The sequence below is a fragment of the Furipterus horrens genome, unplaced genomic scaffold (assembly GCF_987537825.1).
Source record: "Furipterus horrens unplaced genomic scaffold, mFurHor1.1.pri manual_scaffold_6, whole genome shotgun sequence".
Taxonomy (NCBI): domain Eukaryota; kingdom Metazoa; phylum Chordata; class Mammalia; order Chiroptera; family Furipteridae; genus Furipterus; species Furipterus horrens.
In genome coordinates this window covers 178,902,385-178,925,474 of record NW_028327176.1, presented here as the reverse complement: position 1 = coordinate 178,925,474, position 23,090 = coordinate 178,902,385, and the positions used below count along the sequence as shown (strand labels likewise).

Sequence of the window (23,090 nt, the reverse complement as noted above, 5' to 3'; positions counted from 1 at the left end):
ATTTAGGAAATGTGAGTGGACATTTTGAGTTGTCTCAAAATGGGAGAGAATTACTGAAAGATGGTGGTTGAAGGCTGAGAATGTTAGACTCCCCTAATTTTTGAGTCACATGCAGCGAAGAATTACCTTACTTGCTATATGATTTGAATGGTCCATTATTCATATAGGCTAAAAGCAAGTTAATTATCCAAGAACCTAACTCTTTAAGATATATAAAACTGAAGTATTTTAAACTCTTTAAAGTTAGAAACAAAATTTTCTCTAAGAACAATAGTTATTTTTCTCATTGTCGAATTTTTCAAAGGCAATCCTGTTGGCTCATTTAAGATTTTGTTTTAGCATTAACTAAAATTGCAGCAATTCGGAGTGAGACATGCCCATTTTATTACATTCTATATGTTTGAGGCATATTTATTGAAATTAGAAAAATTTAAACTCCAATGGCTTCAAGGAAAGCTTTCTGAGGAAAACAAATTAACATTAAAACAGAAACTATTCTTTAGGTAAGAAAACATCTATTTTTAACTTCTTTTTTTTTTTTTTAAATCAACAGGTAAAGTTATAGATAATCAAAAACAGGTTTTTCTTCTTCAGAAGAAAGGTAGTATTGGGCATCTCCCTGTTACTTTTTCTTTCCTTTCTTTTTTCTCTCTTTGTCAAGGGCTGCGGTCTTCTTTTCTGTCTTTGCCCGGGAGGCTTCTTCCTCTGCAGCCAGAGCCTCCAACCTCAGGTGCTCAGATTCCAACAGCTTGTTTCTATACTCTTCCCGGATATTGAAGATCTTTTGACGGGCTTCATCTAAGGAGTCCTATTTTAAAACAAAACTCCAATTAAGTAAGGTCCACTGATAAAGGCTTATGGTCCCAGAAAAACAAACAAACAAACAAACCTGCAAGACATTTATCTTCTCCTTATGTTGTAGAGTCATGGGGAAATTATTGAGTAAAAATGAAAAGTAATGGTCTCAAATGATTATTAATACATACAACATGAGATAGCAACAAAGGGCACAGGAGATTTTAACAGAATAGTAAATAGAAGCAGCAACAGGAGAAGAATAAAAAGTTAAGAAGTAGGTGAAGTTTTATCAAAGTAACTATGTACTTTAAAATGGAATACTATGTAGCAGAAAGAAAGAAGGAACTCCTGCCATTTGCGACAACATGGATGGAACTAGAGAGCATTATGCTTAGTGAAATAAGCCAGGCAAAGAAAGCAAAATACCATATGATATCACCCAATACAGGAAACTAAAGAGCAACACAAACAAACGAACTAAATAGGCAAAGACTAGAATAGTAGTCAGTAGGAGGGAGGGGCGAGGGAGAGAAGGGGGATAAGTAAGGGAAGGGTCTAGTCAAGGAACGTATATGAATGACTCATGGACATGGACAACGGGGAGGGATATGATTACGGGAGAAGGGATGGGCTGGGAGGGAGGAGCAATGGGGGAAAAATGGGACAACTGTAATTGAATAACAAAAAAATAAAATAAAAATAAATAAAATAAATTAAAAAAAATAAAAATAAAAATAAAAGAGTTAAAATATAATCTGTATGAAATGTATAGGTCAGTGAGTCTCTCACAGTAACTGTGCTCAGTAAATTATAGTCCCCCACACATACTCCAGCTCCAACAAAGCATATCTGAGTTGTACTTCCAAATTATTATCACCGAATCCATTGGTTATTTTTGTTATTGTCAGTCTGGCTTTCCACTTCAAAACAAACAAAAAACTGTGTTCATCAAAGACACCAAACACTTATATGTTGCTAAATCCAAGATAATTTCTTGGTCTTATTCTTACTTAGCCATACTTTCTCTTCCTGAATCAACTGACTTCACTTGATTTCTTGGACATCACACACCAATTTCCTTTCACCTCACTAACAGCTCCTTGTCAGTCACCTTTTCTGATTTTCCTTTTCTTTTCTCCTTCATCTCTTGCTGTGGAAATGGTCACAGCTTAGATTTTAGGCCTTATTTCTTGGTAACCTCATCTAACCTTATGGCTTTAAATTCCATTTATACACTGATGGGTCCCATTTTTAAAAATCTCCAGCCCAGAGCTCCCTCCCAAGTTCCAGAATCACGCATCTAACTTCAATTCAATTTTCACATGACTACCTAATAGATAAATTAAAATGTCTGTTTTAATACAACAGACGTATTTTAAAAAGTCCCAGATTGAAATCCTTATCTTTATTCCCAAACCGTTATATCTGATAGCAATTCAATCCTTCCAGTAGTTTAGACAACACTTCCTTTTATAACCCCACAATCCATCAGGAAATCCCACTGGCTACTTTGAAAATACATCCAGAATTCCGTTGCTTCTCAGCCCCTCCACCCTGCCACTTTAGGAAGAACTATGGTTACCTCTCATGTGCTCAATGAAAGTAAAACCCAAGTCAGATCATGTCACTCCTCTGCTCTTTGGAATCCTGTCATGGCTACATATTTCTGTGAGAATAAAAGCTAAAGTTTTTATGGTGGCCTTCACAGTCCTACACGATGCCCTTCCCCATCTCCATGTCCCCATCTGTGTCTGACCTCTTGCACCCTCATTAACCTCTGCTCACTGCTCCTACGGCAGAGGCTCCCACTGTGCTTCCTCTAACACACCAAGTACGTGCCTATCACTGCTGAACCATGGTGCTCTGATCCTAGCCTGCTTTTCTTTTCTCAACACTATCCCATTCCACAGCATTATACAATGTATTTGTGTATTGTGTTTATACTTAACATCTATTTCCTCACTAGAATTTAGACCCCACAGAGCAGGGAGGGGTTCATCTCTTTTGGTAATGCTTAGGAGAGTCTCTGGTACAAAAGTGCGCAGAAATATTTGTTGAGTAAATAAATTGTGGAAGTGGGAAGTCTCAGAAGACTATAAACAGGTAAACATTAAAATTTTAAAGTAAATACCTTTTAAAAGAGAATAACCTTCAAAACTATAGACAAATGCACTTAATGTCAGTTTCATTCAAACGGGTTGTGAAATGGCTTCTCTAAAAATGTTTATAAATAAGGCAGTGATTACTATTAATGTAGGTTTACTAAGAGGTTACAGCTTCCTAATTTTATTTGTGTCTCTGATAGTATGGCCTCAATTACGGTTCAGTGTGTTGATTGTTTACTGTTTCAAAGTGATATGATAAAAGAATAAGAATTAATGAACTGATACTGGCTGGAGGAAAAACTTCAAGACATCTTTTATCTTCATCGCTAAATTCTTCAGGAAATTTTTCATAGTTTTGGAACTTGACTGACTTTGGCCGAGATGATGAAACAGCTGGATATCAAATCATACTTGCCAAAGCTTTTGATGAAAGAAAAATACTGTATCTACCATAATAAAATTGGCTTCCTTAAACTATTTGCACAAATACAGGATGATAGAAGTGACATATTTAAAAAAAAAATGGAGATAGAGCTATCTTAAGGGCTTAGTGTAAAGTAAATTTAATATATGGTATGTTTTCTCCCATCTGATGAGAACGATGTGACTGATCATGTTTCTTTCCTACTGCCAGCTTCAATTTTGGCAGCCTCAAGTCTGTTAATGGGATCACCATCCAGGTATTTTCCAATTTCACAAATATTTTATTGTCTTCTCTCTCATTCTTCCCAATTTGTGGACTGATTCCCCAAACTGCATTTTAGGGGAATTTTAGGGCAAAATTGAAATTAGTAGGTAGACTAGATATGCCATCTCTTCTGGGAAAGATGGGAAATAAATTTTGTCAAGACTCCTTTCTACTCAAGTACTATATGATTCTGATATCATTTTTAATTGAATTTATTGTGGTGACATGGTTCACAAGATCACAGGGGTTTTAAGTGTATAACTCAATAGAACCCCATTTGCATGCTGCGTTGTGGGCCCATCACCACAAACAAAGTATTCCTGTCCCTATCCCCCCACCTTTGTCTCTGGCTATCACCTCTGCTGTTTGTATCTTTTTTTTTTTCCCTTAATCCCTTCACCTTTTTATATAGGGGTCCCTAATCTCCTTCCCCTCTGACAGCTGTCAGTCTGCTCCGTGTGTCCATGCCTATTTCTATTTTGTTCATTAGGTTATTTTGTTCATTAGATTCCACATATGAGTGAGATCATGTAGTATTTGTCTTTCTCTGATTGGCTTATTTCACTTAACATATGTGTCAACTGTGACCCACGTATGTACTTTTAGACTTACCCGCATTTCCGCATACATCTCCAGGACTTGGTCCTGTAATTTAACTCGTTCTTCTTGGTCAATGTCTCGAATGCTAAGCATTCTGGACCTGTACTGTCGAAACTGATGAACCTCTTCTGCCTTTTGCATTGCCTGCTGCTGACTCAGTTCATCCGTTTGAAGCAGAGACTCGCTGCTTGTTTTCCTTGACATAGAAACATCAAGAAGAAGATTTAAATCCTTTGGGAATTCTGGAATAAACTTATCTTTAGAACTCAAAAATTTACTGTTATATCAATAGCATGATGGTCTAAACAAAATTAAATATTAGGAATAGAAAAAATAAAGCATTACTTTTAAATGGCTTATGTCCCATCCATCGAGTCACTGATATTGTAGAAAACTTTTTTAGGAAAATATCAGTAAAATGTGCCATTTGATGAGATGTTTGTCAAGTTGGTGTTTGAAACTGTGAGACTGTTTTTTAGGTCTCCCTTTTAAATTTAAGTGGCTAAATAATTTTTAAATTGTTTCCAAACTTATAAATATGCTTGAGTAACCATCTTCTTATTAATGCTATTGTCTACTTCTCAAGAAAATTGAATCTAACTAAACAATAGCAGCAGTTACAGTGAGAATTTTCTGTAGCTCAACTCACCTTAATCAATCTACACATTAAACCTTTACAGAAAACATTTAAACGCTTTCAGACTGACTTAATAGGACATTTGCTAAATTTGAGATGTAAAATCATGTATTTCTAAACATTTAAATACATTGAATATTAAGCATTTAATTTCAAATTTCACTTGTTTAGCAACTGCCTATTAGCAATATATCCAAAATTCTAGGAACACGAATATCTACATTAATCACATTGACTAAAACTTACCGTATATACTGAGTTATATCTACACATTCTAGTGCTGCTCGAATAAGTCTTGGCGACAGTTCCAAAATTGTTGGGGATCGTGAGCGTAGCCCTGTTTAAAAAAAAAAAAAAATTAACGACTAACTAAATGATTGGTATATCTTATTTTAATGAAAATAATTTTTTTTCTGTTAAGAAAACAACCATTGAATGGACTTGCCTAATTTAATGATTTTAATATGATTTAATATGACTATTAAAATATAATTATATTTTTATATTTATCTTCTTGCTAGTGTCATTATACTTATAGTCTCCTCTTAAAAAAGTATATTTCAGTGTTTTTTAGTAAATTTATAGAGTTGCAAAGTTCAGCATGAAAATCTAGTTTCTAAGCATTTCCATTATCCAAATAATCTCTCTTATACCCTCTTACAGTCATTCTCCACTTCCTCCCCAGGCCCCAGGCAGCCACTAATCTACTTTCTGTCTCTATAGATTTGTCTTTCTTGAACATTTCATGTAAGTAGAAATGGTAAAAATACGTTTAATGTTTCAAGAAACTGTCATATCATACTGTTTTGATTATTGTTGGCTTCATAATAAACTCTGAAATCACAAAGTAAAAATCCTCCCTCTTGGTTCTTTATTAAAATTATTTTGGTCATTCTGGACCTTTTGCATTTTCATATCAAGTTGGAGATCATCTCATCAAATTGTGTAAAATCTCTAGTAGGATTTTGACAAGGATTACACTAAATTTATAGATCAATTTGTAGAGAATTGAATATCAATATACTATGTTACTATATTGAATCTTCTAGTTCAAAGCATAGACCTCTCTCTTTATTTAGACCTTTAAAGTTTTTTTTTCAGTGATGTTTTGTAGTTTTCAGTATACAAGTCTTTAATTTTTTAAAACTTATTTCCATATATTTATTAGTGGTGCTATTGTGAATAAAATTGTCTTAATTTTATTTTTGATTCCTCATTAAATAATATATAGAAATAAAAGCAAATTTTATATGTTAATTTTATAGTATGTGACTTCACTAAACTCTCTTATTAGTTGTAGATTATATTTTTCATTCTTTTTCCTCGATCCCTGAGTATTTTCAGTATACAGAATCAATTTGTCTGAGAATAGTTTTCTTTCCTTCTTTCTTTCTGATATGGATGTGTTTCATTTTTGTTCCTTATTGAAACGGCTAGAACCTCCTGGAAAGTGTTGACTATAAGTGGTTTGAATGGACATCCTGCGCATTCTTGACCTTAGGTTGAGATCTGGGTTCTTGTGTTACCCAGATCTCCTTGTTCAGTTTTTGGGGTGATTTGTTGCTGGCCTCAAATGACATCACAGTTCCCAAATGGAAACAGATTCTCTCCTAGAGCCTGTAGGAGAAATGCAGTTTTGCCAACACCTAAATTTTAGAATTTCTTCCTTCTAGAATTATAAGAAATTAATCTGTGTTGTTTTAAGTCACTAGATTTGTGGTTGTTATAGTAGCAACAGAAAACGACTGCAATTAAGATAATTTATTTTTTTTATTATTTTTAATAATATTTTCTCATTTAGTTGTATGTCTTCAGAATTTTTAAATGTTTTTTAATTTTTATTTTTTATTATTGCTTTTTGGGGAGAGGGTATGTCAAGTCCTCTACCATTCAAGAAGTCTCACCTGCCACACACTATTTAACCTTGCTTTTTAACGTGGTTATAATAGTTTCCAAAATTATTGTAAAGTGTTTAATTTTGAACAAGTTCTTAAAAGTGATCATTCATTCAAAAATATAATCTAATGGAAACCTTTAAAAATATAAAGATAGCCCTATCTGGTGTGGCTCAGTAGATTGGGCGTTGTCCCACAAACCAAAAGGTCACTGGTTAGAGCACATGCCTGGGTTGCAGGCCAGGTCCCTGGTTGGGTGTGTGCAAGAGGCAACTGATCAGTGTTTCTCTTGAACATCAATGTTCCTCTCCCTCTTTGTCCTTCCCTTCCTCCACTGTAATAATGCATAAATAAAATCTTAAAATATATACATAAATAATATCCAAATTAATTTGATATTTTTCCCCCAAAATATATAAAGTTGTGATGCACATGAGAAAGTAGAATATAGTAATACAAATTCCAACTCTGTTCCTTTGTTAAAACACAAATTCAATCATGTTTTTCATTTTATAGCATTAAATAAAACATTTCTGAAGTATTAAAATTTTATTACAGTAGTCCGTCTCTATATCGCAGTTCACTTATCACAGCCTCACTGTACCGCAAGATTTAAAAAAATATTATATTCAATTATTCATCGCGGATTTTCCACTATATCGTGGGATTTTGTGGTACCGTATACGTATGTTGTTAAAGTTACGTAGGTTTAAGAGTGTAGAATAAATGTAAGGTTCCTACTTCGCGGGGGCGTCTAGAACATAATACCCGCGATAAGTGAGGGAATACTGTATGTGACTCTTTTAGAAACTAGTAGCCAATAACTTTTCTTTTTTTCATCATAGTGACTACGGGCTCTTAGATTTCTAAAGTATATTTGCTTTTCTTCTGAACGTATCTACTTCTGTTGGGTATATTTTTGGCATTTCTAACTTGAATTGCTTCTCTAAGACATGGACTCTGCTAATTTTGATTAGAAAAAAAATATTTCCTGATTAATTAGATGTTTGTGTTTTCTTACATCCAGCCAAATAATATGTATTAAACAGAGTGAGTGGGGAAAGGGCAGATAAATCTTTGTGTTCATCTGCAAAACTCTACTGAATTTGATGTGAGTATAGTATGAAGGTCTTAGACCTCTAAACAATGCAGCTCAATGTGTGTGTACCGTACGTTATCTGCAAATTGGTCCTCTGTGGGATCAGTTCTAAAAATGAGAGTATGCATTTAGTAGTATTTTTATAGCAATTGGCCATCACTGGGTCATCTTATTGTGCTTTACAAGTTTTAGTTTGCAACAGGCTAGGAGAGAACTTCTTTCATCTCAGGTAGTATGAGAATTGCTGTTTAAAAGACGTGGCCAAGAACAGTCTGATTATGTAGCTCAGGGAAAAGGTTTTGGAATAAAGACAATGATTACCTCTAACCTCTGGAAGTGGCACTTTTCAGGGACCCCCAGAAATAAAAGGGAAGTTGAAAGCAATGCTTGGGCTCTTGGCCTTGATAATGGCATAATGTGGAAGGGAGAATACTTAGGAGTGAATCCATAATGATATTGTTTGCATGACCTCTCACATTATGAAGGAAGTTGTCCTAACTCACCTATTATATGAAAATAGGAAGTAGCAAGAATAATATTGCTTTGGGAGAGTCAAAAATATTGATGGAAAGATAGAGGCCACATCATGTGAAACTCTCATGGGATCTCTAATCTCATGGGCAATGCTTTTCCAGGAGTAAGGCCACTTTGTGGTGCCCCAATGGAAGAGATGCCAGCAACACACCGCATTCCAGATAGCAGCTGACAATCAGCCCCATGGTCTCAAGAAGTATTCCTTCTATAACCACAGTGCCTCTGTGGTTAGAGAATAGGATGCATTTTTCTTGACGGTTTGTAAATAAATTTATCACTTCATATTAAATTAAAATTACACTAACATGCATTTAAGAATGTTTTAAAGAAATTTTGCTTGAGGACAGGCTGCATTGGTCTTCCTTCCCTCTCTTTTCTTTTTGCCATCCCCTCCTCCCCACCTGAAAGGACACTCTTTTACAGTTATGCAAACTTAAAGGCAAATGTCTGAAGCCTAATGGTCAAGAGCATGAAGAAACGAGAATCAAGGGAGCCAAGGCTGAAGCTCAGGCTTCAGAGACTGGCAACATTGGTGTGAGGCTCTGGAGAAAAATATACAATCTACCCTGTCCCCGTGGGGACACACTAGCCCAGGCTGCTGCCATTTTCTCAACTGAAGGAGTCACTTATTAGCATGTAAATAAATAATGTGATATCAGACTTTAATCCTGTTTTTATTTTACAGATCTTTAAATTAAGTGTGGGGAAAGTTTGTGTTTGATTAAAGAACACAATATGTAGAGTCAAAAGAAAAACTAGGGTTTGTGTGCTGATTCTATCCAAACTCTCTCAGCTTCCTCTCCTTGGGTGAGTCACTGTTTAACAACTCCTTCGTTTCTGAGGAAGAGAGAGCATAGAAGCTTTATCTAGTTCACAGAGACTCAACTGAGATAAATATACAAAAGCACTCTATCAACTGAATAAAATGATAGATATGGGTAGATATGTTTTAGTGAGGCTGCCCTGTGCGTTATCTTTTAAACCAATGCTTGCTTTCAAAATACTGGTTCAAAGATATCAGTATCTCTTTTTAGTATAGTAAAAGAGTCCTTTGAATTTTCCTTTTCACAGTGGAAATCACTCAAGGACGTGTTTTGGTCATAAACAGTTTTTACTTCTAAAATCTCAGACTGGTTTAGCAATTTGGAAAAGAGAAACATTGTTGACATTTCTGAGGATACTTCCTTCCAAAATAGTCTTCTCTCCTGCTTGGGTTCTGAACAGGTAGAGAACAAAGAGTAAGACTTTACTATTGATAGAGCTGTCATTGGAGCATGTAGCCTGACGGGGGAGGCCAATGGGACTGGCCACAGGTCAGCACCCCTCACTCATAAGCAGTGAAGGAGTGCAAATCCATACTACACAAAAATGAACTGAGGCAGTGTGGCTTGTGAGCCACAGAAAATTGCTCTCTTCCTACATTTTCAAAACCAAATATTTAAAATTTATTATAAAAAGAAAAGAAGAAAATCTACCCTGAAGTACACTGTAGATAGAACAAAAAGCAGCTGTGAAAACTATATGCAATCACTACCATTGTACTTTTAGGTATAACTATATAAATTATATCTCCTACTTAAAAAAAAAAAATTGCCCTCTTTTATCTTTAGGATAAGCACTTAATTATCAGGTTCTTGAGCAGATTATCAACTCTGATAAGGCAAATAAAGACCCATGAATCCAAAACACAGATTGTTCTATAGTATAACTCTCAACATCACGTTTGTTTAAGTTGGTATATTTTCCAGTATTTTTATTTCAAAATATGTATTTATCTTACCAACGAGAGGGACACTCACGGATATTTTTCTTCCGCAGCGTCTGTTCGTGCTCCTCCTTCCCCACAAGGGCTCCCCTGACCTCACTGCTAATTGATTTGGCCAGGTCCTTTATGCCCTGGGTCGCTTGCCACTTCTTCCACAGCATACTTCCCGATTGTGTTAGCTCCTTGTCGTCCAGATTCCCAGAACTCTTTGTTTCTGGCTCTTTTGTGGAACTTGCAGATGATTCTATTACAACATGGCATGTGCATTACTGAAAAGACTTGCATTCTATGAAATCACATGCAAAAAGTAACAGGGCTATGAGAACACAGGTGTGGAGCAATGACGCAAAAGTTTTGCAACTTCTAACCAGAGCACTAGCAAAAGTAATCATTGGTACCTCAGAAGGTGATGTGGATGACCCAGGCAGCTGCCTCAGAACAGGAAAAGGTAACATAAAAATAGAGGCCTTTTCACCCGGGCTGGTGAGTGCTGGCCTGTGAACCAAAGTGTCGCCAGTTCGATTCCCAGTCAGGGCACATGCCTGGGTTGTGGGACAGGTCCCCAGTCGGGGGCACGTGAGAGGCAGCCACACATTGCTGTTTCTCTCCCTCTCTCTCTCTCCCTTCTACTCTCCCTAAAACTAAATAAATAAAATCTTAAAAAAAAATAGAGGCCTTCTGGAGGCGAGACATTCATTATAAATGGAAATGGGATTTCAGAACCATGGGGACTGCTATCTATGTGGTCCCTGGCCCGTGAGAGAATTGTGAATAGATGGAACCCTCTCTGGGGAGCAAGCCTGTGTGCAGACACTTGTCTAAAATTGTCTTAAAATAAAGTTGAAAGGGGATCTTGCTTGTGAAGCTGCAAAGCTATAATTCTATTCCCATTGTTCCAGACCTCCATGCCTCGGAAAAACTGTAAAACATGCACAACTTCCACATTATGCAGATATTTCCCCTCTATTTGTTGATTGCACATGTTCTAATTGGTGTTATATGATGCTTTGAATAAAATAGGTCAGTGCTGAAGAGTATGGAGAAATATTGAAATAAAAGGTAGACGTTCAACGATCAATGATGGTTCTTTAAAAATATTATTAAAATGGATGCAACCCTACAGCAAGATAGATCAGAAAAAAGTTAATATAATTTTTCCCCAGGAAGTTTAACTTACATAAAATAGACAAATTTCTTGTGAAACACAACTTACTTTGACACAAAAAGAAATAGATCAGATAACTATTGAGACATATAAAGTACATTTACTGTTTAAGTTCAATATATGACATTCAGGAACAGGCAGAATTCATTTACGGTGATAAAAATCAGGGTAGCAGTTACTTTGAGGAAGGAAATGACAGAGAAGGGAAATGAGGAGTACTTTGGGGATATATTAAATATTTTATAGCTTGATCTAAAATTTCACACGTTGTGAAAATTCATTAAGCTACAGAATCGAGATTTGTGCCTTTATTATATGAATGCTGGATGACAAGATCAGGCTCCTCTGTCCCTGTTTTCAACTAGGTCTTTTCCTTGGCTTAGGAAGAATTCCAGTTTTAGCAAAGACTCCTGCTAAGCCAGTTTATTGAGAATCTGCACCCCACACCTTGATATCTAATCAAGCTTGTCTTTCTCCCACCCTTGCTATTTAATCAAGTTCCACTTCCTTAACCTTTGATACCTAAGCAATGTCCTGTGAGTGATTTTCTCTCCATTCCTTGTCTGTTGCTGTAAATCCCTACTTGTCCTGCTGTACCCAGAGTTTAATTCAATCTCTCTTCCTATTGCAACGGTCTTGACTCCTATTGCAATAGTTTCGAATAAAGTCTTCCTCGCCATTTTTAACAAATGTCCAGTGAAATAACGTCTTCTTTTACATATAGCTTAATACATTTTAAAAATAATCATAAAACCTAAAGCTAAAGAACAAGAACTATATTCTATTCACTTTTGTATTCCTAATATTATTTCATTCCATCAATTAGAAGATAATGCTTAAGGAGTTAGAAATATTTTCAGTCCCAATGTTGTCAGTATTTAGATGCGTGTGACTTGGGAAGAATAAAGTGACTCTCTGGGCTTTGGTCTCTTTATCTGTAAAGTAGGAATAGTAATGTCTATAATATAATTGCTGTGGGTTAGAGTGAGATAATAAACATGAAGCATTTTGCACAGGGCTCATCCCAGGAGAACAGGACTAGGGTGATATTTATTGTTAGGATTGTTTATATGAAAAGTTAAGGGATGTTATGTTTATAGCAATTAATGAATTGTTCTCCTGAAGATGTGAAAGTAGGAAGGCAGGCTGTGGGATGGGAGTGTCCTCAGCCACTGTGGACAACCCAGCGTGGTGATAGATGCAGGCAGCCAAGTACTGGTGAGAAGACCTGTCAGGAGGGGAGCTCTGTCTGCATGCCGGGTTGGTTCCTGGCTAGCTTATAAATTCAGCAAATTACTCTGGACCTCTGTCCTTACTGGTGAGTTGAAAATAATATTATATACCCATGGGTTGATGTATTACATAAAATAATTAGTATTTCACAGTTCCAGGTCCAAGGCAATCACTCAATAAATGTAGTTACATTTATTACTCTGATTCTTATTTTTTAATCCTCACCTGAGCATATGTTTATTGATTTTAGAGAGAGATAGAGAGAGGGATGGAGAGGGAGAGAGAGAGAAACATGAATGTGAGAGAGAAACATTGATCATTGGCCTTGTGTGTGCACTCCGACCAGGGACGGAACCCGGACCCATCTGCTGTATGGGATGACACTTTAACCAACTGAGCCAGTGTGTTACTATGATTCCTATTGCCATTATTCCTTTTTGTGGTTATCAGAAAGGTGCCAGATTTATAGTAGGAAGTCTGCCTTCAAGTTGGCAGACTTGCCTTCTAGCCAGGTCATACCCTTATTTTAGGCTTCATCTCTTCTTAAATGGAAGAAATCCTATCTAACTGAGAGAAAAAGTAAACATATGCTTGGTAAAAAAAGAAATTAAGATCTATTTTTTATAGGACTGTGTGTGACTTTCTACAATCCTCAGGAAAATAGATTCTAAAATGTTTTCTTTTTACCAATGTGACGTGCTGACTAGCTTTCAAGAGGCTCAGTTGGCAGCTCTGTGCTCTGAGGCAGCTGGGGCAGGGTTCACCCACCTTCTTCCTCTGTTCTGGCTTGGCTTTCTGACACCAGTGCGCCTTCCACATCCGGAGTTTTCTTAATGAACCGGCTGAGGTAATGCAGACGGGCCTGAGAAGCCTAAGGAACAAACGTTATCAACTCACAGTACAGGCAGCATCTTAATAGTATAAACAAACAAATACACGAACAGGAAAATATGAATGAATAAGCCAGTTTGAACCAGGCCAGGTTTTATTAATTATCAAATAAACTCAAATTCTGGACCATGCATTTTGTTGACAGTTATTTCTGAGAACTAACAAAGAAGTGGTCCTAAATTTAATGCACTGAGATCCAGTGTCTCCTGAACCTTTTCCATTGGCCTCGATCACCCTGAGCTGGGCCATGAAACACATATAAATAATAATGTTTCACTATGGCAATGACTCGTATAGAATATAGGGCGAGGGAGACAGGTATATAGTCCATGGGGTATACCACAAGGAGAAGCACGTGCTTTTTATCTACCTGAGGATGTTCAAAGTACATGAAAGCTCATAGTAAGCAGTTTTAGGCTTTCTTACTTGGGCGTGTTAAGGACAGACAGTGTTAGGCCCAGGTCATGTAGAAGAATGAGGGAACCCACAGTTTGGGTCAATAAGCAGCACCATTATGTGCTTTGCTTTTAAAAGTCATCAGGGTGTCACGAGGGTTACATTTCACATTGTGTCCAAATGTAGTCTTAATAGGCAGTCAGTCAATGTTTGAGAAAGTTTCAGATACTATTCCTGAAGGTAAAACTATGTGGTTTCACCAACACGGCTCTTCCTTCCAATCATGCCTAGGGATGAAAGGAAAAGAACAACTTTTCAAATTTAAGTGACCTTGATTGCTCTTCCTGGCTCAGCCATTTCCCAGGCTTGCTTCATGGCTCGGATCTCATCTGCTCGCTCTGTATCTTTTTTTACTTCAAGAAAGTCTGCTTCATTGTGTTCCGTAACCAACCTCAAAATCCAGTAGGGTTTATTTGGGTCTTCTTGTTGGGGGTGAGCAGTGGATATCTGATAAAACAAAATAACAACCTTTGGGTCAGAAGTTTTTCTCCTTTCAGAAGGGTTCAGATTTAATCCTGTGATCCATAATTTTCATATTAAGTAGTTACCCAGGAGAAATAAGAACATTTACTCACAAAAAGATCTGGATAAGAACATTCATAATAACAAAAAAGAAAAAGAAAAAGAAACAATATAGATGCCTATCAATTGATGAATAAGCAAACTGTAATATACCATATTATCGAATGTTATAATACTTAACATTAAAAACTAATTAACTGATGTGCAGGACAGTGCAGCTGAATAACACAGATAGACATTATATTAAGGTATAGTTGAACACAAAAGAACACTTCTTGTATAATTCATTTGTATGACGTTATAGAACAGGCAAAACTATTGGCTGGGAGTGAGGTATGGTGAGAACAGAATCCAATGTAAAGAGGTTTGAAGGAATTTCTTAGTTTTGGAATTAGTCTATAATCAGTATCTTGATAGAGACGTGGTTAGATGGTGAATGCACTTTCACAACTCATTGAATCATACATTTAATATTGTTGTTACACTCTAGGTAAATTTACTTAAACACTGTAAACAAAAAAAATTCTACATTACAATTAGGCTCACAGCATCTTTTCAGAAACACGAGGGCAGGAGTATTTGATCATTTCCAAGTCTGGATATTTTACTTGATGTATATTAATTATGGAAGTGAACATTTTGATGTTTTATAAGGTCACTTTCATGGACCTTAGGCTGGGAGAACGTTGGCACAGGACTTGAAAGGTGTCCAGATAAACAAGCTCATTCGTGGCTGATTGGGAGAGAGGCTTGAATCTCACGTGGTTCTCAGGCACTTTTGATAAGACTGAGATGATGTCAATCATCCATAATTATCCATAATACAGGTGGGGATGAGGGGGTGGCACTGAATAAATTGTTCACATGCAGTTTGGTTTTAACATTACTGGAAAGACCTCCTTGTTCTCCACAATACTTCTCTAATAGTCTGATGAAAACTTAAATCTCAAAATTGGAAATTCTTTTACTTCTTCTTTTAAAACACAACATATACGCTTCCACCATATTTTATATTGCTGGATAAGTGAGTTTATCAAAAACTTTTCTGGGATCAAGTTTTGATTAGGGAAGAGAATTCAATGAAGCACTAAAAGAAGGCCATATGTTTCAATGAAGCACTAAAAGAAGGCCATATGTAAGAATTTATGAATTGTGTTAAGCTTATTTGTTTTAAATTGCAATAGTTTATTTTTGTTAAGGATAGGGACATCTTTTCAATGGATTCAAATGATTGATTTTATATCAGCGAATGAAAAACTAGAGCTATATCTTGAAAAGTTAACACACAGCATTATTTTGAAGTTTCGAGGGGAAAAAGTGGTTCATTAGAACTTCACCAATGTTTTTGAATCAAACATTGTAGAAACAAGCAAATTTTGAAGAGAACACTGTATCTTATTTGTTCAGGTTTCAAATGTAATTGTCCCTTGATGGACAGCATTCCATTTTTTCACATCTTTTTAGATGATATTACAGGAAAAACACAGCATTTGGGTTGTAGAATGTAGCTAATGAAAGCATAAGTAATGTAAATTTAAGAAGAAATCAGCTTTCTCATATGAAATAAAATTAATGATAACATAAATTCAGCATGATTATAATGACTACAGCAAGAATACAAACTAATATAATAGTTTTCATTTTATTGTATGGATCATATATTAATAAATTTTAAAACATCAAACAATATAATACCAATATCTTCAAAAACCAGCTAGCAAACTATTAAGATTACTAAAGCTTAGTTAATTATGAATGTCATAAACACCTAACTTCCATATGAATTTTGAAACCAAGCACATAATTTGTACTGTGCAAAATGGTCTAAGCACTGGATTTTCCTGGATTCCCCAAAATCCATGTGCATTTCAATACTAACTCATGCTGAATCCCATAATTTCTTTATAAATTTGGTGGATCTTCTCAGCAGGCTTTCATTTTTGAGATAATATGCATCCATTCACCAGAATTCTGAAAAGCATGGAAGACTGTCATCCGTGTTAGGTTTTAGTTTTATCCAATCATTAATAATTTGCAGAAATTTTTTTCTTGGCTTAACTTTTTTTTTTTCATTTTTTCTTCATTTCTTTCTATTATACATACTTCAACCTTTCAACAGCAGCTGATCCAGCTTTTCATCTTGACTTTCATCGACAGATGTTTTCAACATTACAGGATTGAATCTGAAATAGTTCTCAGAAGACTGTTTGTGTATCTGTAGCACTGTTGATAACATCGACAGTTTGGTTTCCAGGCTTAGGTATGTCATGGTGTTTCTGAGACCACTCTTACAATGTCTGATGCCCAGGAACAGAACGCGCTCTAATGGGACATCTTGCCAGAGCCATTTAAGTCATACATTGCTAATGTTGGGCAGTTACTCAGAAGCAATCTCGATCCTGAGAAAGATCGTTTCCCAAATGCACCCTCTGCAAGGTAGCCTGGAACAGCAGATGAGACACTAATGGCCGGCCACGTTTCATACCAACAGCCTCCCACTCGGTAACAGCTGATTCCAGGAAAAGGACCCTAGTTCCTGAGCACAAAAGCTATTGGCATTACCCCTCTGTTTACCACAGTACTTACTGTAGCTACCTTGGGATGTGTGGAACTTCTTGCTGTTTTAATCATTGCTGGGTATGCCCTTCTATCCTGAAGAGTGTTTTCTCACGTCTGACTGTCATAAAATACATGGCCCCAGCTCATTTTGACTGTTATAACACAACATTTTGGGAAACCGGATCTGATTCTAATTTCCTATGAAATCTCACATTTATCCAAGAGCATATGAAACAATCCCAACATGAAAGCAAACGTGGAACCTGTGCTCACAGCACAAACGCAGAGAAAAAGCCGATGAGCCGGCCTCTGAGTTCAAGTCCGTTTCACTGTGTTGCAAGAGCAGTCACGTCTGTGTTCCCACACCATCAGTTGTTCAAATTAGGGTTTCTCTTCCTTTCACTGGATTCACTGGATTAAGGCCAAAGGTCCTCTAACTGCTGTCTGAAGAGTGCCATCTTTCATTTGTCTCATTCGTAGTTAAGTACGGAGTCATTCTTCCCTTGGCAGCCACTCTTTTTCCCTCAGGACATTCCAGAAGATGAAAAGTCAATTTTTCAACCCTATTAATGCAGCACTTCGGGTCAGTTGTTCTTAATGCTTGAACTAAAGCCCATGTTCTGTCCTCAGTGCTCACCCTTGCAATCTGCTCTGGTGGAGGAGATCAATGTTTTTTCTCCTCTGTGTTCCTGCCTTCGCTTGTAGCCTACTCAGCCTCCTCGCCACTTCCTGTTCTAACTCATTCTTCTGCCTGATTCATACCTTAATGTGGAGAAAAGTCCACCGAATGAAGCTTGTACACTTTCAGCGGGATGAGAAAGTTAGCAGCATTTTGTTTAACAGACACTGGAAGGGCCTCAGATGTCTCACCAGGACTCGCTGGCTTGTCTTCAGTAGATGAAGAAGATTCTGGGCCAAGCTTCTTATCAGTCAAGATGCCCATATCAGCAAAGCTGCATTTCCCTTTAGTGTTTTGGTCTTCCATTTCTCATTAGTTCTGGAAATGTTTATGTTCTTTTTTTTTGAGAATTTTTATCCTCATATTTGAAGTATGAGTTAGTGTGATTTGGTAAAGTATAAAATGATTTTCCAAATCTTGTGATTCAACTGTCTGTGTAATGAAAGAGGCTTTGTTTACCGTATCTTCACCTTTAGCCATAGCGTGACTTCTCTGTCCTGGAAAACTTTTCTTCTGACTTAACACTACAGTTTTCAGAGATATAATGGTTTGTTTAACAATTTTTTTGTTTTGACCAGCCACTATCAATTTTTATTCTTTTAATATTTGGGAACTATACTGAAGTTGAGCTAAATGTGAACTCATTTCATTCTGATTGCCAAAAAAGCCTTTGAAACAAAGTTCACCGTGTCTTTAAAACAGGACATGAGTGCTCACTTTTGTGAGCCTCGTGGGAGCAGAAGGACTAGGTTTCAGATTTCTGACATGCACACCACAGTTTCCTGGGGAGTCACAGTGCTACTTTAAGTCTGTGCGTCAGTTTTGATCCATTTACAACTTGCTTGTATGAAATCCTCATCGTAGACCCATATGGCTTATCATCCAATAATGTTCATGTGAGCACAGGAAAAGCAGTTGCTTGCTTCTCTGCTTCCTCAAAAGGCTTTTGGACTCAGGGCTGCAGGTTGCCACCCCTTCGGCAGGAGGGGTGACTTGCCTCTTCCCAGCAATGACATGGACTGGGGGTGATCTGCATCAGCTGGGCTTCCAGCACCGACAATGAAGCAGTAGCCTTAGGGCCCCTGCTCAGTTCCTCCTGCCCCCAGTGGAAGTCAGAGGTGGCTTATTTACTGCTCATTATTGCCAAGGGCAGGCTCCAACAGCTAAGACATTAAATCTTGGATATGAAAGTGGAGAGGTTTTCCTATTCCTGGAGTCTGGGACAACTGAGTCATAATATCTTAATTTGTCCATTTTTCTTGAGTCTGTTTTACTAGTGGTCCCAACAGCCTGTTTAGTTACTCCAGCTGGAAACCTAGGAGATAGCCTTTTCTTCTTCTTGCTCCTTATCATCCACTTTGGATTAATAACTACATATACTGTCTGTTTCCTAGATGGCTCTTCATTTGTCCTCGTCTTCCTTTTTCTTGACCCATGCCTGGTACAGCTTACACTCTTTTACCTGGACTACTGCAGTACTTTCCAGAATGGTTTCCTCATCTCTGTTATTTCTCCCTTTAAATTCTTATCCTCAAAAGTCACCAGGGTATATTAAATGTAAACTTGATCATGGCAATACACTTTAAAAACCCATGACCACCCAGCCCTGCTTACTTAAGGAATTATCACAAATAATGAAAGAAATGTCCCTTATAGGTATTTTGTTTTGAGTTCAGTATTTTCACATTACTTGGATTTTAATATATTTAGATCTGTGCTTGCCCTCCTCAAATTTGCCACCCACATCTTCCTTACACCTCATCATTATAATGATCTAACTGGCCTGGAATGAATTTGGGTTCTGGATCCCTTGGATATAGATGGAGTTCCAGCTTCTAATGAGGCTTAAAGGCTCTCCTCCATCTGATACTTATCTCTACAGCCTCATAGCTCATACTGTAGTAATTCAGAATAAAAACCCCCAAACCACACCGATGACTGTGCTGAGTTTTCCTCAGCATGTCCTTGCTCATCGACTCAGTTCAAGACTGCTCCTCTAGGAAGAAGCTCGAATAGGTACTTATTCTTTCTGCGGCTGCGCATTCGATCTCTAACATTAAAACTGTTTACCTTCGTTCTCCTCCATTAGACTGTGATTTTTTTTTTTGAAAGTAGGATCTGTATGATATTAATATTAGAAACTTACATCCCCCAAACAGTGTCTTACATATTAGAAGTTCAATTAACACTCTCTGTTACTAAATTAGGGAAGGCTGCTTACAGACGTTGTCCAGGGAATGTCTTTATGGATAACTGCTGGAAGCAGGGAGGTGGAATTTTTCAGTTTTTCCTCAAGAGAGATGAGCAAGTAGGGGCCTAATACACCTAAATTTATTAAGTGACTCCAGTAAGAAAAAGTACCACCACCCACCTGAGGCTCAAAGCGAGGTGCTTGTTTCTCTTTGACTGTCTTTTCTTTCTCAGAAGATTTTTCTTTGCCTTTCTTCGTTATTTTGGAAGTTCCTGAAGATTTTTGCCCCTCACTAATAGCGTGGGAATCTGGGCTTCCCAAGGGAATTGATTCCTCATGTTTTTCTGTATAAACTAGGGAGACAGAATGGAAACCAGTGAGTCATATAACAATAAACTCATGTCATGAAGGAACAAGAGAAACAATTCAAGAAAAAGGGGTTAGTCTAAGGCATTTAGGTTTTCCTTATTTATTTATTTATTTATTTACTTATATTTAAAATCTTCATTATACGTTTTTCCATTACCATTTAGTCTCCTTATACCGCAGCGTGCCCCTCCCTTCCTCCCGCCAATCACCACACCATTGCCCATGTCCATGAGTCCTTTTTCTTTTTTGCTCAATCCCTCCACCCTGTAACCTACCCCCACAAGCTGTCATCCTGCTCTCCATCTATGAGTCTGTCTCTGTTTTGCTTGTTAGTCCAGTTTGTGCATTAGATTCTACATATGGTTGAAATCATATGGTATTTGTCTTTCTCTGGCTGGCTTAGTTCACTTCGCATGATGTTCTCCAGGTCCACCCATGCTGTTGCAAAGAATAAGATTTTCTTCTTTTTATGGCCAAGTAGAGTTCCAATGTGTAAATGTCCCATTGTTGTTTATCCACTCATCTATTGATGGACACTTGGGCTGCTTCCATTTCCTGGTGACTGTAAGTAACACTGCAATGAACACAGGGGTGCTTATGTTCTTTCAAATTAATGGTTTGGGTTCCTTGGGATATATTTCCAGAAGTGGGATCACTAGGTCAAAAGGCAGATCCATTTTTAATTTTTTGAGGTATCTGACACTGCTTTCCACAGAGGCTACACCAGTCTGCATTCTTACCAACAGTGCAAAAGGATTCCACTTTCTCCACATCCTCACCAGTATTTGTTCTTTGTTGATTTATTGATGATAGCCATTTATACAAGTATGAGTTGGTATCTCATTGTGGTTTTAATTGACATTTCTCTGATGATTAGTGACATTGAGCATCTCTTCATATGTTTATTGGCCATCTGTATGTCCTCTTTGGAGAAGTGTCTGTTCAGGTCTTTTGCCCGTTTTTTAATTGGTTTGTTTGTTTTTTGGTGTTGAGTTTTGTAATTACTTTATAAATTTTGTATATTAACCCCTTATCAGATGTACCGGCAAATATGTTCTCCCATTCTGTGGGTCTTTTTATTTTGTTGATTTCCTTTGGAATGCAAAATGTTTTTAGTTTTATGTAGCCCTATTTGTTTATTTTTTCTTTTATTTCCCTTGCCTGGGAAAATATATCCAATAAAATACTGCTATGAAAAATGTCCAAGATTTTGCTGCCTATATTTTCTTCAAGGATTTTTATGGTTTCAGGTCTAACATTTAAGTCTTTTATCCATTTTGACTTTATTCTTGTGTGTGGTGTAAGAAGGTGATCTAGCTTCATTTTTCTACATGTACCTGTCCAATTTTCCAACAACACTTATTGAATAAACCGTTGTATGTGTTTGCTTCCTCTGTTGAATATTAATTGACTATAAAGGTGTGGATTTACTTCTGGGCTCTCTATTCTGTTCCATTGATCTATGTTTCTGTTTTATGCCAGTACCAGGCTGTTTTGATTACTATGGCCTTATAGTATAGTTTGATATTAAGTAGCGTGATTCCTCCAAATTTGTTTCTCTTTCTCAGGATTGCTGTTGTTATGCAAGGCCTTTTTGTGGTTTCATATACATTTTTGAAATATTTGTTCTAGTTCTGCAATATATGTCATTGGAATCTTGATAGGAATTGTATTGAATCTATAGATTGCTTGGTTAGTATGGACATTTTAATTATGTTAATTCTCCCTTTCTATGAACACAGAATGTGCTTCCACTTACTTGTAACTTCTTCAATTCCTTTCTTCAGTGTCTTATACTTTTCTGGGTACAGGTCTTTTACATTCTTGGTTAGCTTTATTCCTAGGTATTTTAATCTTTTTAAAGTAATTGTGAGAGGAATTATTTTCTTAATTTCTCTTTCTGTTAGTTCATTGTTGGCATATAAAATGCAACTGATTTCTAGATATTAATTTTGTATCCTGCCACTTTGCTGAATTCACTTATCAGATCTAGTAGTTTCTTGGTAGAATCTTTGGAGTTCTCTAAGTACCGTATCATGTCATTTGCAAATAAAGATAGTTTTACTTATTCCTTTCCCATATGGATGCCTTTTATTATATCTGCCATGTTTTTCACTGTTTTTATAGAGGAGCTTATTTTTGGAGTCTTTATGCTGCTATTTCCATTGTTATTCGCCTGGATTTATTTTCTTTTTTGCATGTGTGTGTCTGGCAAAGTCCTGAGAGAATGTGTTACAGAAACAGGGGAGTCCAAAAATAAACCCCAGAGTTTGCGGCTGGGAGATAGGGAGCAGGAAGCAGCTTTCAGGATGCCCTTGCATGCCTGGAACTAGTGGCTGGAAATATTGTTGCAAAGATCCACTTTACTTCTAAGACTCAGGAAGATGGGAGGGATCTTGGACTGTGGGCTGGTACGAAGAAGCAGACAGAGCCTATGTAGGGTTCTGTAACTGGTCAGGATAGTTTGCAACACCCACTGTGTGAGAGGACGCAGGGGGAGAGAGGAGGCAGGGAGGAAGAGAGAAGGAGCTGTGGACATATTTTGGGCTGGCTCTGGCTCTAGGAGACTCTCTCTCTCAGGCTCTCTCTGGCCCTCACGCCCTCACTCTCTGGCTCTTGTGGGCTCCCTCCATGTGGCTTGGAGGGGCAGGGGTCTCCAGGCTGCTTTAAGAAGAGACTCTCGCCAGGCTGCTTTGAGAAGGAGAGGAGATCCATGCGGTTTGCAGGCAGAAGGCAGTTTACAAGGAGGCTGAGAATCCAGGTGGTCCTGCATTGAGAGCTGGAGGGCACCACAGCACAGAAAAGACCTCCCCAATCAGAACTGAGTGATTGGCAGCTACTGGTAAAGCTGAACTGTGCCTAGGAAGTAGGGAAATGGTGTTTCTGACTTTCCTAAGACTGGCC

At 37.2% G+C, this 23,090-nt stretch overlaps 1 protein-coding gene across 1 annotated transcript in view; it reads right to left on the bottom strand.

Annotated features, from left to right (window-relative positions):
- Positions 1-558: 558 nt before the first annotated feature.
- ADGB (androglobin) overlaps positions 559-23,090 on the bottom strand; it is a 144,514-nt gene continuing 121,982 nt past the window's right edge. Inside the window, exons 30-36 of the mRNA XM_090279946.1 lie at positions 19,998-20,170; positions 14,137-14,313; positions 13,288-13,390; positions 10,150-10,365; positions 5,075-5,165; positions 4,204-4,387; positions 559-808 (exon numbers count right to left, since the gene is read on the bottom strand). Coding sequence (XP_090136072.1) covers positions 623-808; positions 4,204-4,387; positions 5,075-5,165; positions 10,150-10,365; positions 13,288-13,390; positions 14,137-14,313; positions 19,998-20,170 — 1,130 coding nt within the window. The 3' untranslated portion in view covers positions 559-622. The remainder of the gene's footprint in view (positions 809-4,203; positions 4,388-5,074; positions 5,166-10,149; positions 10,366-13,287; positions 13,391-14,136; positions 14,314-19,997; positions 20,171-23,090) is intronic.